Below are 14,142 nucleotides of genomic sequence, written 5' to 3' on the forward strand. Positions count from 1 at the left end.
CCGGGCGCTGTGGCTCGTGCCTGTAATCCCAGCACTTTGGGAGGCTGAGGCAGGTGGATCACTGAAGGTCAGGAGTTCGAGACCAGCCTGGACAAGATGGTGAAACCCTGTCTCTACTAAAAATACCAAAAAATTAGCTGGGCGTGGTGGTGCATGCCTGTAATGCCAGCTACTCAGGAAGCTGAGGCAGGAGAATTGCCTGAACCTGGGGAGACGGAAGTTGTAGTGAAGCGAGTGTGGGCCATTGCACTCCAGCCTGGGCAACAGAGGAGACTGTCTCAAAAAAATAATAGAGAGATTATTATTATTATTATTATTTTGAGACAGCAGCTCACTCTGTTGCCCAGGCTGAAGTGCAGAGGCATCATCTTGGCTCACTGCAACCTGTGTCTCCAGGGTTCAAACAATCCTCCACCTCACCCTCCCAACTACTTGGGTCTACAGGTATGCGCCACCATGCCTGGCTAATTTTTGTATTTTTTGTAGAGACAGGATCTTCCTATATTGCCCAGGCTGGTCTCAAATTCCTAGGCTCAAATGATCTGCCTGCCTTGGCCTCCCAAAGTGCTAAGATTACGATGTGAGCCACGGCTCCCCGGCCATTTCCTTCTTTGCCTTTCTTGTGATGTGCCAGAGTCGGGTTGGAAACGAAGCCACATTATAGAGGGCTAAATAAAACCCACCTGATGAGATTTTACAGTTTGTAAAAGGTGAATCCCAAGGCCCCTTAGAAAGAAATTTGGGGCCAGGAACAGTGGTTCATGCCTGTAATCCCAGCACTTTGGGAAGCTGAGGTGGGTGGATCACTTGAGGTCATGAGTTCGTGACCAGCCTCGCCAACATAGTGAAACCCCATCTCTACTAAAAATACAAAAAGTTAGCCCGGTGTGGTGGCATGAGAATCACTTGAATCCGGGAGGTGGAGGTTGCAGAGAGCCCAGATTGCTCCACTGCACCCCAGCCTGGGCCACAAAGCAAGACTCTGTCTCAAAGAAAAAAAAAAAAAAAGACACAGACATGTGCTAACATGCCTGGCTAATTTTTGTATTTTTAGTAGAGACGGGGTTTTGCTATGTTGGTCAGGCTGGTCTTGAACTCTTGACCTCGTGATCCACCCGCCTTGGCTTCCCAAAGTGTTGGGATTACAGGTGTGAGTCACCGCGCCCAGCTACCTCTTTTTAATTTTAATTTTTTATAGAGACAGTGTCTTGCTCTGTTGCCCAGGCTGGAGTGCAGCGGCAGGCTCACAGATCACTGCAGTCTCAAATTCCTGGGCTCAAGTGGTCCTCCCACCTCAGCCATGGAAGGCTGGACCCATCTCTACAAGCAAATGAAAATTTAAAAAATTAGCCAGGCGTGGTTTTAACCTGGCTAATTTTTAAAACCACGCCTGGCTAATTTTTAAAAATTTCGTTTGTTTGTAGAGATGCCGGGGCTGGTCTCAGACTCCTGGCCTCAAGCCATCCTCCTGCTGTGGCCTTCCAACGTGATAGGATTGCCGGTGTGAACCACTTGCCCAGCTGGTTATCTACCTTTAAGGATTACTGTGATAGGGTCCACTCAGATACTCCAGGGTAATCTCCTCGTCTCCACGTTGTTATTTTAATCAAGGGCAAATTTCCTTTGGTCCGATAAGGGGACATATTCACAAGTTCTAGGGATTTTGGTGTGAACAGTGCTTTCTCATAAACTTTTGAAACTCTTGCCCCTTCATCCCACTCAAAAAAAGGTAATAGGAACAAAAAGTTATGATAAACAGGGTTCATCTTTCCTTATAATCCGGCCCATTCTTTTTCTGTTCAGTCCTCCTCTTCATTTCATTTTTTTTTTTTTTTTTTTTTTTTTGAGCTGGAGTCTCTGTCGTCCAGGCTGGAGTGCCGTGGTGGGATCTCTGCTCACTGTAACCTCTACCTCCTGGGTTTAAACAATTCTCCTGCCTCGGCCTCATGAGTAGCTAGGATTACAGGCATGCGCCACCACACCCAGCTAACTTTTTGGTATTTTTAGTAAGGACAGGATGTCACCATCTTGGCCAGGTTGGTCTCGAACTCCTGACCTTGTGATTTGCCCGCTTTGGCCTCCCAAAGTGCTAGGATTACAGGCATGAGCCACTGCACCCGGCCTCAGTCCTCGTTTTCTTTAAGGGATCTGTTTCTAGCAGGGGCCCTTTGGTGCAGTAATGCTGAACCCAGTCCAGCCAGCATAATTCTGAGCTGCCTACCTGTGTATTTCCAGCTCCATCTGCCAAACTGGGGCTCAGAATCAGTCTTTTTTTTTTTTTTTTTTTTTTAACACAGGAATAATACATTTATTATAACAATCACAGATGGTGGGGTAGTGCACATAAAAAAGTGGGGGAAGAATCAGTAGTTTTCTCTTAGCTTTATCCCTGTGGAATTTCCCAGCTGGGATTAGTTGTAGGGATCAAGGACTGGGCAAACATCCCCCCACCTCCCCAGAGACAGCAAAGGCTCCAGGGGTCTGCTCAAGGGTTTGAGTCAACATGGCAGAGTTGGAGGCTGGAGGTGATAAGGGAAGAAGGGATAGGATGACAAGATTGACTTGGATCTCAATTTCAGAGCATTGAGGCTCCCTGGGCTTGAAGCACAGGCTGAACACAAGAGCACACTTATTCCTATTAATGCTCTCGTCCATTGTCTGGAATCAAATGGTTAACTGCCCAAGAACAGGATGGGGGAGGCTGGATTCTTCGGTTTTGGAAGTGGGAGTGAGACTCATTTGTGACAGGTGTCAGCCTCGGCCCCCTCAACGACAGGACTGATTCTACCTGTGTGACATCCAGGCTGTGATCTCCCAGTTCTCCCCCTTGAACCACATAGATTCCTCTAGAAGAGTGGCAACACTAGAGAACCCTCTAGAAAAGAGGGAAATCGGCTGGGTGTGGTGGCTCATGCCTATAATCCCAGCACTTGGGGAGGCCGAGGCGGGTGGATCACGAGGTCAAGAGATCGAGGCCATCCTGGTCAACAAGGTGAAACCCCGTCTTTACTAAAAATACAAAAATTAGCTGGGTATGGTGGGGCGTGCCTGTAGTCCCAGCTACTCAGGAGGCTGAGGCAGGAGAATTGCTTGAACCCAGGAGGCGGAGATTGCGGTGAGCCAACATCGTGCTATTGTACTCCAGCCTGGGTGACAGGAGCGAAATTCTGTCTAAAAAAAAAAAAAAAAAACCAGGGAAATCTTCAGTCAATTGATATGTCCAGATGTAGACTCTCGGAGCTAGTAAGAGTGGGGCTGACCAGTCTGAAGCCTCAGCAGCAGTTCTTCTCCTCCCTCCCCCAACACACACACACATACACACACCATCATACAACCTGAGATGGCGGAGTTGAAGGCAAAACGTAGTAGGATGATGTTATCTACATAGATTCTGGAGCCTGAGAGTGCAGGTACAAATCCTAGCTCTTCCATTTACTATTTGTGTGTCCTTGGGCAAATTAGGTGAACTCAATCTGCCCATTCCTGAGCAACTGCGATTATACCTACTTCACAGGGCTTTGATGAGGATTAAATGAGTTGGTATCTATAAAGACAGAAGAGTGCCTGAGCATAGCCATAACATGGCTTTGTTAAACAATAAAAATGTACAAACTGCTTTGTGAGGATAATCTGGAAGCCCATTCTTTGATCAAATATATCTTTTTTTTGAGACAAAGTGTCGCTCTGTTGCCCAGGCTGGAGGGCAGTGGTGCCATCACAGCTCACTGTTAGTCTGAACCTCCCGGGTTCAAGCGATCCTCCCATGTCAGCCTCCTAAGTAGCTGGGACTACAGGCATGCTCCACCCCACCTGGCCAATTTTTAAATTGTTTTGTAGGGATGGAGTCTCGCCATGTTGCCCAGGCTGATCTTGAACTCTTGGGCTGAAACAATAGGCCCCCTTCGGTTTCCCAAAGTGCTAGTATTACAGGCATGACCCACCGTGCCCGGTCACGTGATATTTCATAACACCCATGTGTGTGAATAGTGATCTCTTTCAAGCTGGGAAGGTACCGAGGAATGTCCTCTGTGCCAAACCTGAAATTTCTGGTCCTCTGCTGCCCTCTTGTGGACTCGCTGGAAACAACAGCCCAAGATACGGCTGCAGGAGCGTGAAATTGGACTTGGGAGAAAGGACACCAGGAGAACTGGTGGAGGTTTGAAGGCTGGGAGAAGATATAAGGGAGTCAGGAACTGCCCTTTTTCCCAGCAAGGCTGAGGTTCCCAGGAGAGAGGCCTAGAACTCTTTCAAACTGTCTCAATGACTTCAAGAAACTCGTCTTCTTTTTCATGATCTTTATTTTTCCTCTAGACACTTGGATCCCGTGAGTAACCATCTGAAGCCTACCAACCATGCACCTCTGTACGTTTTTGGCCCCAAGTAGCAGCCTGGGTCCAAAGCCAGCCCTCCACGCTACCTCCTCTGTGCTTCGAGTGAAAAGTCTGTGGGGTTCTCTCTCTGGTTCTGCAAAGTTTTCACACCATCTCTTTGTGGTCTGTCTCTATGCTAAGGGGTTTCACACAATTCTACACGATTGCATTCACACCTGCTGCATCCCTGACTTTCTGCACAAGTGCAGGGCAGAGATGGCCCTTTTGTTTTGGTGAGGAAGAAAGGGGAACACTTGGGCACAAAGAGGGGAAGGGACTGTGAATCCCTAGGAGCACCCTGGCCAGATCCCAGCGGTGTTCGAATCCCAGGACCATCTCCATCTACAGCCTAGCTGCCTCCTTCCCCGGTCAACCCTTCCTGGGTGCCCGTCCACCACGCGGCCCAACCTCACTCCCTGTCCCCTCCCACAAAGATTGACAGTGGCCTGGGGCTTGGCCTCTCCCGTCCCCAGGGGAGGATAGGTGATCTGGGCCTCCTGCTACCTGCCACCTGGGCTTCCTTTCTCCAGCTGGGAGCCAGGGACCCACCCATGGGCCTGGCCTGACCTCTCTCCCTCTCCCCTCATGCCTCTAGACCCTGCCGCAGCCTGCGGTCCAGGGCCAGGAGCTGCCTCAGGAAGCCCCGGTTGGGGATGATGCCTCGGTGGTCTTTGACTTTCTTGATGGCCTCCACGAGGGTGAGGTGGTGGTACAGCATGAGGTAGGCCAGTACCAGGGTGGCGGATCGGCTCACGCCCACGGCACAATGCACCAGGATCTTCCCTGAGGGGAGAGACACAGAGAGAGAGAGCGAGCTGTGAGACCGCTGGTGGCAGCTTGGAGGAAGCTGGGGAAAGGGTGACATGGGGCTGGGCATTGTGGCTCACACCTGTAACCCCAGCACTTTGGGATGCCGAAGAGTGTGGATCACCCGAGGTCAGGAGTTCAAGGCCAGCCTGGCCAACATGGTGAAACCCCATTTCTACTAAAAATACAAAAATTAGCTAGGCGTAGTGGCAGGTGCCTGCAATCCCAGCTACTCAGGAGGCTGAGGCAGGAGAATCACTAGAACCTGTGAGGTGGAGGTTGCAGTGAGCCAAGATTGTGCCATTGTACTCCAGCCTGGGTAACAAGAACAAAACTCCATCTCAAAAAAGAAAGAAAGAAAAAGAAAGAAAGAAAGAAAGAAAGAAAGAAAGAAAGAAAGAAAGAAAGAAAGAAAGAAAGAAAAGAAAAAAGAAAAGAAAAGAGAAAAGAAAGAAAAGAAAAGAAAAGGAAAGAAAGAAAGAAAAGAAAAGAAAGGGTGACATGGACAGGGAAGAGGAAGACAGGTAAATATAGGTTTATGAAGACAGGAACAGGTGCAGATGAGTGGAAGTTAGGAATGCAGATCCCCAGCAAACGGGGAGAGGCCTGGACAGAATGAGAGGAAGGGGACATGCAGTGGCTCAGTGTCCATAAACCTGAAAGGACTCAAAGGTGGAGACTCACCACTGACGTGAGGGCCAGCTTTGCACAGAGTAGCGTGAATGCATCCATCAAAAACACTGTCGTGTCTCTCCAACCCCTTCCTCAATTTCCCCATCATTCTAGCTTGTTATTGTCAACCATTGGATATATATACGTGTGTGTGTGTGTGTGTGTGTGTGTGTATTTGGAGATAGGGTATTGCTCTGTTGCTCAGGCTGAGTGCAGTGCTACAATCATAGCTCACTACAACCTCTAATTCCTGGGCCTAAGAAATCCTCCTGCTGGCTGGGCACGGTGGCTCACGCCTGTAATCCCAGCACTTTGGGATGCCGAGGTGGGCAGATCACTTGAGGTGAGGGGTTCGAGACCAGCCGGCCAAAATAGTAAAACCAAGTCTCTACTAAAAATATAAAAATTGGCTGGGTGTTGTGGCGGGCACCTGAAATCCCAGCTACTCTGGAGGCTGAGGCAGGAGAATCACTTGAACCGGGGAGGCAGAGGTTGCAGTGAGCCGAGATCACGTCACTGCACTCCAGCCTGGGTGACAGAATGAGACTCCATCTCAAAAAAAACAAAAAAGAAAAAATTAAATCACGTATAATCTTGCCACCCAGGTGTAACTTGCCACTATTAACATTTTGGATAATTTCCTTCTTGTCTTTTTCTGTATTGCTTTTAAAAAAATGTTGAGAGAATATTTTTTTCTTTCCTAACAAGATCCTCAGCATTTTATCATGTCGCTAAAATCTCACTCCACTCTCAGACCCTTGGGCTTCCCCAAATTCCAGGTACCCTGTTCTTTCCTGCTCCCAGCATTCCCCTCCTACCTCCTGGCTGGCTCAGTGCACGGTGGATGAAGTCGGCAGCCGTCTGGAAGTGGATGCTCATGTCAAAGGCTGGCGAGTCGTGGGCCTCGACACCGAGGTAGCGGATACCCAGCCCTTCGTAGGCCTCAGGCGTGCCTCGCCACCGGCTGTGCGAGGCGTTGAGGACGTGCGTGATGCCCAGGCGGCGAAGCTCCCGGCGGTTGTTAGCCATGTCCCTGCGTTGAGTAGAGGTTAGAGGAAGGGTGGGAAAGAGGTTGGGAAAGCCATGTTGTTGGGAAGAGTCCTTTGTCTACAGCCTGTGAATTACCTGAATCCTATTATTGATTCTTTTTTTTTTTGTTTTTTGAGATAGAGTCTCGTTCTGTCACCCAGGCTGGAGTGCAATGGCACAATCTCGGCTCACTGCAACATCCACCTCCCAGGTTCAAGCAATTCTCCTGCCCTCAGCCTCCCAAGTAGCTGGGATTAAAAGCATGTGCCCCCATGCCTGGCTAATTTTGTGTTTTTAGTAGAGACAGAGTTTCTCCATGTTGGTCAGGCTGGTCTCGAACTCCCAGCCTCAGGTGATCTGCCTGCCTTGGCCTCCCAAAGTGCTGGGATTACAGGTGTGAGCCACCACGCCTGACCTCTCCTTTTTTTTTTTTTTTTTTTTTTTGAGATGGAGTCTTGCTCTGTTGCCCAGGTAGGAGTGCTCATTACCACCTCTACCTCCTCGGTTCAAGCGATTCTTCTTCCTCAGCCTCCCAGGTAGCTGGGATTACAGACACATATCACCACACCCAGATAATTTTTGTATCTTTAGTAGAGATGAGGTTTTACCATGTTGGCCAGGCTGATCTTGAACTCCTGACCTCAAGTCATCCTCCCGCCTTTGCCTTCCAAAGTGCTGGATGACGGGCGTGGGCCACCGTGCCCGGCCTCCTGGATCCTACTATTGGCCTAAGGACATTACTTACTAGTGACCCAGAAGAGGGGAACCAAGATGGGCAATGACTTAGAGTCTTGTCCCATGAGCCGTGGTTGGAGGTACGGGGGATGTCTTGCCTGGAGAGGAGAAGACTAAAGGGTAGGGTGAAAATAGCCATAATAAAACTGAAAGCGTGTTTTCTGGAATTGAGATTGTCTTGGATCAGAAGTGTTCTCAAGGGTAGAATGAGGATCAAGGAATTAAAGCTCCAGGGAAGCAGATTTCAATTATTTTTATTTCTGGGGACAGAGTCTTGCTATGTTGCCCAGGCTGGAGTGCAATGGTTCGATCTTAGCTCACTGCAACCTTCGTCTCCAAGGTTCAAGCAATTCTCCTGCCTCAGCCTCCTGAGTAGCTGGGATTACAGGTGTGTGCCACAATGCCGTGCTAATTTTTGTATTTTTAGTAGAGACAGGATTTCACCATGTTGGCCAGGGTGGTCTTGAACTCCTGATCGCCTAGGCCCCACCTAGGCCTTCCAAAGTGCTATGATTATGGGCGTGAACCACCACGGCTGACCAGCTGATTTCAATTTCATACAAGGAAGTGCATCCTAATGGTGGAATCTAGTTGAGGAAAGGGTGGAGCCTGGAGAGAGAGTGGTTTTCCTGCTGTCCCTGGGGTATTCGGGCAGAAAATGGAGATAGGCTTGCAGCCGTGGATGCTACAGAGGGGAAGTGAATGTCAGGCAGATTGTTCTGCTTATTTTATTGGCCCTGCTCACCCTGAGATGGTATGGTTCTAACCCTCACGGCCACACCCAGAATCCTCTAGTGTTTTTGCCAGATACTCCATGTCTCACATTTATCCTGTTTTATGATGTCACCTTCAGGCATACACCCGGCTCAGACCCCTCAGCTTGATGGCAGATGCCCCTGGGCACCATAGTCGTATCTCAGGGCAGAGGCCCTGTCCAGGGCAAACACCTCAAGCAGAAGGAGCACTGAACTTGAGCCTCCAGGTCCTGGCTCTGCTACTTACAACCCATGTGACCTTGGGCCGGTCACAACTTTTCTGAGCTTCAATCTTCTCATCTATAACCTGGGGATAGTGAAACTTACCTCACAGGGCTGCTGTGAAGATTATAAGAGAGATAATGCATGTTAAAAATATCCCTGTAGGCCAGGCATGGTGGCTCACGCTTGTAATCCCAGCCCTCTGGGAGGCCAAAGAGGGTGGATCGCTTGAGGCCAGGAGTTCAAAGTCAGCCTGGCCAACATGACTAAACCCTGTCTCTACTAAAAATACAAAACTCAGCTGGGTGTGGTGGCGGGTGCTTGTAATCTCAGCTACTAGGGAGGCTGAGGCAGGAGAATCGCTTGAACCTGGGAGGCAGAGTTTGCAGTGAGCCAAAATTGGGCCACTGCACTCCAGCCTGGGCAACTGAGCAGGACCCTGTCACAAAAACAACAACAGCCGAGAGTGGTGGCTCACACCTGTAATCCCAGCACTTTGGGAGGCTGAGGCGGGCGGATCACCTGAGGTTGGGAGTTCGAGACCAGCCTGATCAACATGGAGAAACCCTATCTCTACTAAAAAATACAAAATTAGCTGGACGTGGTGATGAATGTCTGTGATCCCAGCTACTCAGGGGACTGAGGCAGAATTGCTTGAACCCGGGAGGCAGAGGTTGCGGTGAGCTGAGATCATGCCATTGCACTCCAGCCTGTGCAATTAGAGTAAAACTCTGTCTCCAAAAAAAGAAAAAAAAAAAAAAAAAACAATGCTGGTCGCGGTGGCTCACACCTATAATCCTAGCACTTTGAGAAGCCGAGGTGGACGGACTGCCTAAGCTCAGGAGTTCAAGATGAGCCTGGGCAACATGGTGAAACCCCATCTCTACTAAAATTAAAAAAAAAAACAATCAAAGCCAGGCATGGCCGTGTGTGCCTATAGTCTCAACTACTCAGGAGGCTGACAGGAGAATTGCTTGAATCCAGGAGGCAGAGGTTGCAGTGAGCTGAGATCACACCACTGCTCCCAGCTTGGGCGACAGAGTGACCCTCCATCTCCAAAAACATCCCCCAAAACAACAACAAAACAACAAAACCAAAACAAACAAAGAAGCAAACAAAAATCCTTGTATATGGTAAAGGCTTTGAGGGAGAGAAGTGGGGACAGCTCTTCATCAAAGAGGAATGTTTCTCTCTCCACGGCCGCAGCTTGCAGAAGCTCTGTAGGTGCCGCCGCCCTGCCTGCTCTCAAGAGGAACCACTGCAGCTTCCTACCTACAGCTCCTGCCTTTTCCCAGAGCCATCACACAATAGATGGAAGGTCAGAGAAGTCATCCATTGTGCCTGGTATGTAGCACTGGTAGTTTTTTTTTTTTTTTTTTGCAGTGCATTTTCTCAAGGTGCTGTTAAAAGCACTGGCACTTAAATACGTGATACATGAATGACATTATTACTGGAACAGAGTCTTTCTGTCCAGATTTGAGCATTTTTATTTTATTTTAAAATAATAGGCCGGGCATGGTGGTTCATGCCTGTAATCCCAGCACGCTGGGAGGCTGAGGCGGGCAGATCACAAGATCAGGAGTTTGAGGCCAGCCTGGCCAATATGGTGAAACCCCGTGTCTACTAAAAAAAATACAAAAGTTAGCCAGGCATGGTGGCGGTCGCCTGTAGTCCCAGCTACTCAGGAGGCTGAGGCAGGAAAATCACTTGAACCCGGGAGGCGGAGGTTGCAGTGAGCCGAGATTGTGCCATTGCACTCCAGCCTGGGTAACAGAGTCAGACTCTGTCTCAAAAAAAAAAATTTTTTTTTTTTTTTTTTTTTTTTGTCAAAGGCCGCCTGCATTGTAGGGGGAAAAAAAAAAGCAGAGATAGGGGGTGTAGCTTTGTTGTCCAGGCTGGTCTAGAACTCCTGAGCTCTAGATACTCCTGCCTCAGCCTCTTGAAGTGCTGGGATTCCAGGCAAGAGATACTGTGACCGGCCGAAGTTGGGTGTTTCAGTAATCCTGCCCAAACTCTCCCAAACCTGCAGCCTCAACTCTCAGCCCATGTGCCCTGTCCCCTCAATCTTCAACTGGGAACCAAGGACACCACTCTATGCCTGTCGGCTGCCCTTCCTCTTTGGTGCACACACATACACACACACGCTCTGCCGTGGGCCCAGCCTGCCCGATACATACTGGTCTCCGAGGTAGAGGCCTGGCCAGACCTCGTCGGCATGGTTACAGGCTGTCTTGCCTGTGTAGAGGAGCCGCTCCAACTCAAAGACATTGAGGAAAGGATGTTGAACGGTTGGCATCTCCTCCAGGGTCCCTCGAGTTCGAACGGGAGACCTTGAGCTGCTCCGAGAGAAGCGGGCCATAAAAGTCACGGAAGCCCAAAGCCAGTTACCAGGGCACATCTTAGAGGTGGCAGAAACCGTGGCAGCTGCAGGACTGGCTGCGGTGATGATGGGGTCTGTCGCCAGGTGGCCGCTGCTGGAAGAGGAAGGGATGTGAGACACACTTGAGTGAGCCCAGAGCAGCTGCCCTCCTTCCCAGGGTTGGTCCTTGGGGAGAGGATTCTCGCGGTAGAAAAGGTAAGCCTGGCTCTGGTGGGAGCCTTCAGGGGTGGCTTTTCCTTCAAGCTGCGGCAGCTCCTTTTGCTCAGCTCTTTGGCTCTGCCACGCAATGAGGTGGGAGAGTCACATGTCCTTGTTTACGGGGAGAGGGAGCTGCCCAGCTGCTGGGTTTCTGCTCCATCACCCCACCCCCACTGCCAGCACACATGCAGACATACACGCACACACACTTGGCACTTAGGTGGCTGTCCCCACTGCTGGGGCTCTTGCCAGCTGGAATCTGGGTCTCATCTGCCTGGGGCTATGGGCAGAGAGCCTAGGGAGCTGGGATAGGGTTGGGGGTGGCTTTGAACCCATCCAGAGAGGATTAACAAGGAGACAACAGCAGCTGAGGCCATGACACATGCCAGGCCTGCCACCTCTGTGCCAGAGAGTTAGACTTTAACCCCTTCCTGACCTGCCACTGCCTTAAAGATAAACTTGTCATGGGAAGGGTGGGGGGAGGGGGATGGGATGAGTGGGGAATAGCAATAAAGAGAAAGAGTAAGTTTGGGAAAAAAATACTTGCTGAATGTGTGAGCTCCGGGACGAAGGCACCAGTCTATGTGCACAACAGGCAAACCAGCCTCCTTGGATCAGCATCAGGAAATTAGTGATCAGATCTCAGCTCTAATGTGAGGATTTCTGAATCGAAGCAGGGTTGGGGTGTTTTGTCTGTGTGTGTCTTGAGGCGAGGGGGACCGAGGTGGATGGTGGGGATGTAAAAAGCAGGAAGGAGAGGGAAAAATGAGGGATTCTGCCAGGTCTAGGGGCTCAGAGGCTGAGAATTACCAACCGTATGGCTGTTGGAGTCAAATGACCCTCCAAAACGCATGAGTTCCATAATGAGGGGCTCAGCAGGTGTGTCTCAGACGACCTGTCGAGCTGCAGGGCTGGGAAGGACCAGCATTTGAGGTTTGCCCTCGGATTTTCAGGCAGGGAGGCAGCAATGGCAAGGCCCCTCCCTCCCCATCCCTTCACACCTGTGGTCTTGCCTGTTGGAAAGCCGGAGGTCCTGGAGCCTTCAGAATCCCCTACCACTCCCTTCCTGGCCTTCTGCCAGAAGGACTTCAACTCTGTGACCGACAGTGAGAGGCCATCTTTGTCCCTGCCCACACTCTGGTCCCTATCTCACACCCCTAGCTAGGGCCCACCTCTCCCTTCCCCAGTGCCAAGGGAAACCAAGCACTAACAGGGCATTAGAAGCAGGGGTCTTAGGATCAGGGCTGGTGAGGGAAGACTGGATCTTAGGGTGTCTAGGGAGAGAGATAGCTTTCAATGGCTAGGACCAGAAGGAGCACAGAAATAAAGCACTATAGGCGTCACCATCACCACCATAGCCACCACAATCATCACTGTCACCATCATCATCTTCTCCCTTTGCACCTCAGGCCTAACGACCCCATTACTTTATTACAATACAACCTTTCCTCTTAGAGAGTCTGCTGTCTACCAGTGATACATGGAAAGGGGGATGCGCCAAGGAGCCCAGGTCTTAAGAAGGAGCGTCGTGGGGCTGTTTTTCCCGGGGGCTGCAGAAGCCCCTTTCAGTCCCGGGATACATTCAGCCCTGGGCATTCTCCAATCCCATCCGTCGGCGTCCAGGGGCCCTGGCCCTCCGCGCCCTCCCTCCGCCTGCCGTCGCCCCGTTGTAACAGGTCCATGGCTGTCGCCCCAGTCTTCGCCACCCAGGCAGCCCTGCCCCGCGCGCGGAGGGAGGGTGCCAGGGAGAGCGCGGCTGGCTCGCTGGGCTCCGGTGCTTGCTTCCCCGTCCCCTCCCTCCCCCGTAGCCCCGAGCTGGGCGCCTCTCCCCAGGCTGGGGAGCCGGCTGGGAAGGCGAAGGTCCGCCGCAGCCCCTCTACCTCTTTGCAAGCGCGCGCTGGGCCTCAGTCCCGAAGGTGGATCGCCGGCGCAGACAGCGCCGCGGCCATGACGCTCCTGCTGCTGTCGCCGCCGCGCTTCTGCCCAAGGCAGGTTGACTGATGAACAGCTATTTTTAAGCCATGACACGCACGTCGAAGCAGGGTTCAGATCAGCGTGTGCGCTGCTGACACGCAAGGACTGGGTCTCGCACTCGGTGGCCCGAGTGGCCACGCAGCGTGGGCTCCCCGGCAGCCCCCACGAGCCTGCGCGCCTTGCAGACCAGACACGGCCCCGCTGAGCCCCAGCGGCACCGCCTGGAATACATGCGTGTGTTCTCAGAGCTGCACCAATTACAGAGCGTTTTGCCTAAAGATTACATTATAAGTCATCCCAGGCGGTGTCTTAAACACACACTCCCCACAGACAGAATCCAGTAATTCCATAGACACGATTCTGTGCACTGGCGTGTGCATGCCTCCGTCTCAAGAAACGGTGTCATAAGGAACAACTGTCGGTAGTTCCTTAGGTGCTTCATTTGGCCTAAGGCATTTTATCCTCCCCACAAGTCTATGAGGGAGGCATGATTACTATGGTCCTCATTTTAGGGAGAAGGAGACCTAGACACCGAGAGGCTAAGTACCCTGCCCGGGTCACACAGCTCGTTACTGGCAGAGCTGAGCTTGTTCAAGCAATGGCAGCCTGGCTCTACAGTTCATGTCCTTACCCACTCTCTAAAGCAGTGTCTCCGGCACAAAATGGAAAAGTCACCATGGATTTCATTCATTCAGGAAGCCATTTCCACCAGCTCAGCTCATAGTGAATTTCACTTTTCCCTGACTCTCAACAAATTCATCTTCATAGTAATTTCTTTTTTCTTTCTTTTTTTTTTTTTGAGATGGACTCCTATTCTGTCTCCCAGGTAGGAGTGCAGTGGCGCAATCTTTGCTCATTGCAACCTCTGCTTCCCAGGTTCAAGCCATTCTCCTGCCTCAGCCTCCCAAGTAGCTGGGATTACAGGCACTCACTACCATGCCCAGCTAATTTCTTTTCTTTTCCTTCTTTTCTTTTCTTTTCTTTTCTTTTCTTTTCTTTT

At 50.8% G+C, this 14,142-nt stretch overlaps 1 protein-coding gene across 2 annotated transcripts; it reads right to left on the minus strand.

Moving 5' to 3' along the window:
* Positions 1-4,280: 4,280 nt before the first annotated feature.
* On the minus strand, positions 4,281-13,474 carry DUSP26 (dual specificity phosphatase 26). Of its 2 annotated transcripts, none has more exons than XM_017536208.1 (4): positions 13,049-13,474; positions 10,768-11,061; positions 6,668-6,882; positions 4,281-5,153 (listed from the first exon to the last, which is right to left on the minus strand). In XM_017536208.1, exons 2-4 carry the CDS (start codon positions 10,986-10,988, stop codon positions 4,954-4,956), a joined length of 636 nt encoding a protein of 211 aa, XP_017391697.1. In that variant the 5' UTR covers positions 10,989-11,061; positions 13,049-13,474; the 3' UTR covers positions 4,281-4,953. The 2 variants fall into 2 exon arrangements, with proteins under 2 accessions (XP_017391697.1, XP_017391691.1); XM_017536202.2 differs by having other exon boundaries at positions 10,768-11,064; positions 13,049-13,412.
* Between the last annotated feature and the right edge of the window lie 668 nt (positions 13,475-14,142).

The sequence above is a fragment of the Cebus imitator genome, unplaced genomic scaffold (genome assembly GCF_001604975.1).
Source record: "Cebus imitator isolate Cc_AM_T3 unplaced genomic scaffold, Cebus_imitator-1.0 Scaffold5, whole genome shotgun sequence".
NCBI classification, from domain to species: Eukaryota; Metazoa; Chordata; class Mammalia; order Primates; family Cebidae; genus Cebus; species Cebus imitator.

Bases quoted from the DNA above. Each gene is read 5' to 3' on its own strand.
- DUSP26 (XM_017536208.1), bottom strand. From the start codon at position 10,988: ATGTGCCCTGGTAACTGGCTTTGGGCTTCCGTGACTTTTATGGCCCGC. The intron at 6,883-10,767 runs GTATGTATCGGG...TACTCAACGCAG, and splicing joins GGCCTCTACCTCGGAGACCA to GGACATGGCTAACAACCGCC. The intron at 5,154-6,667 runs GTAGGAGGGGAA...CTCTCCCCTCAG, and splicing joins TGCACTGAGCCAGCCAGGAG to GGAAGATCCTGGTGCATTGT.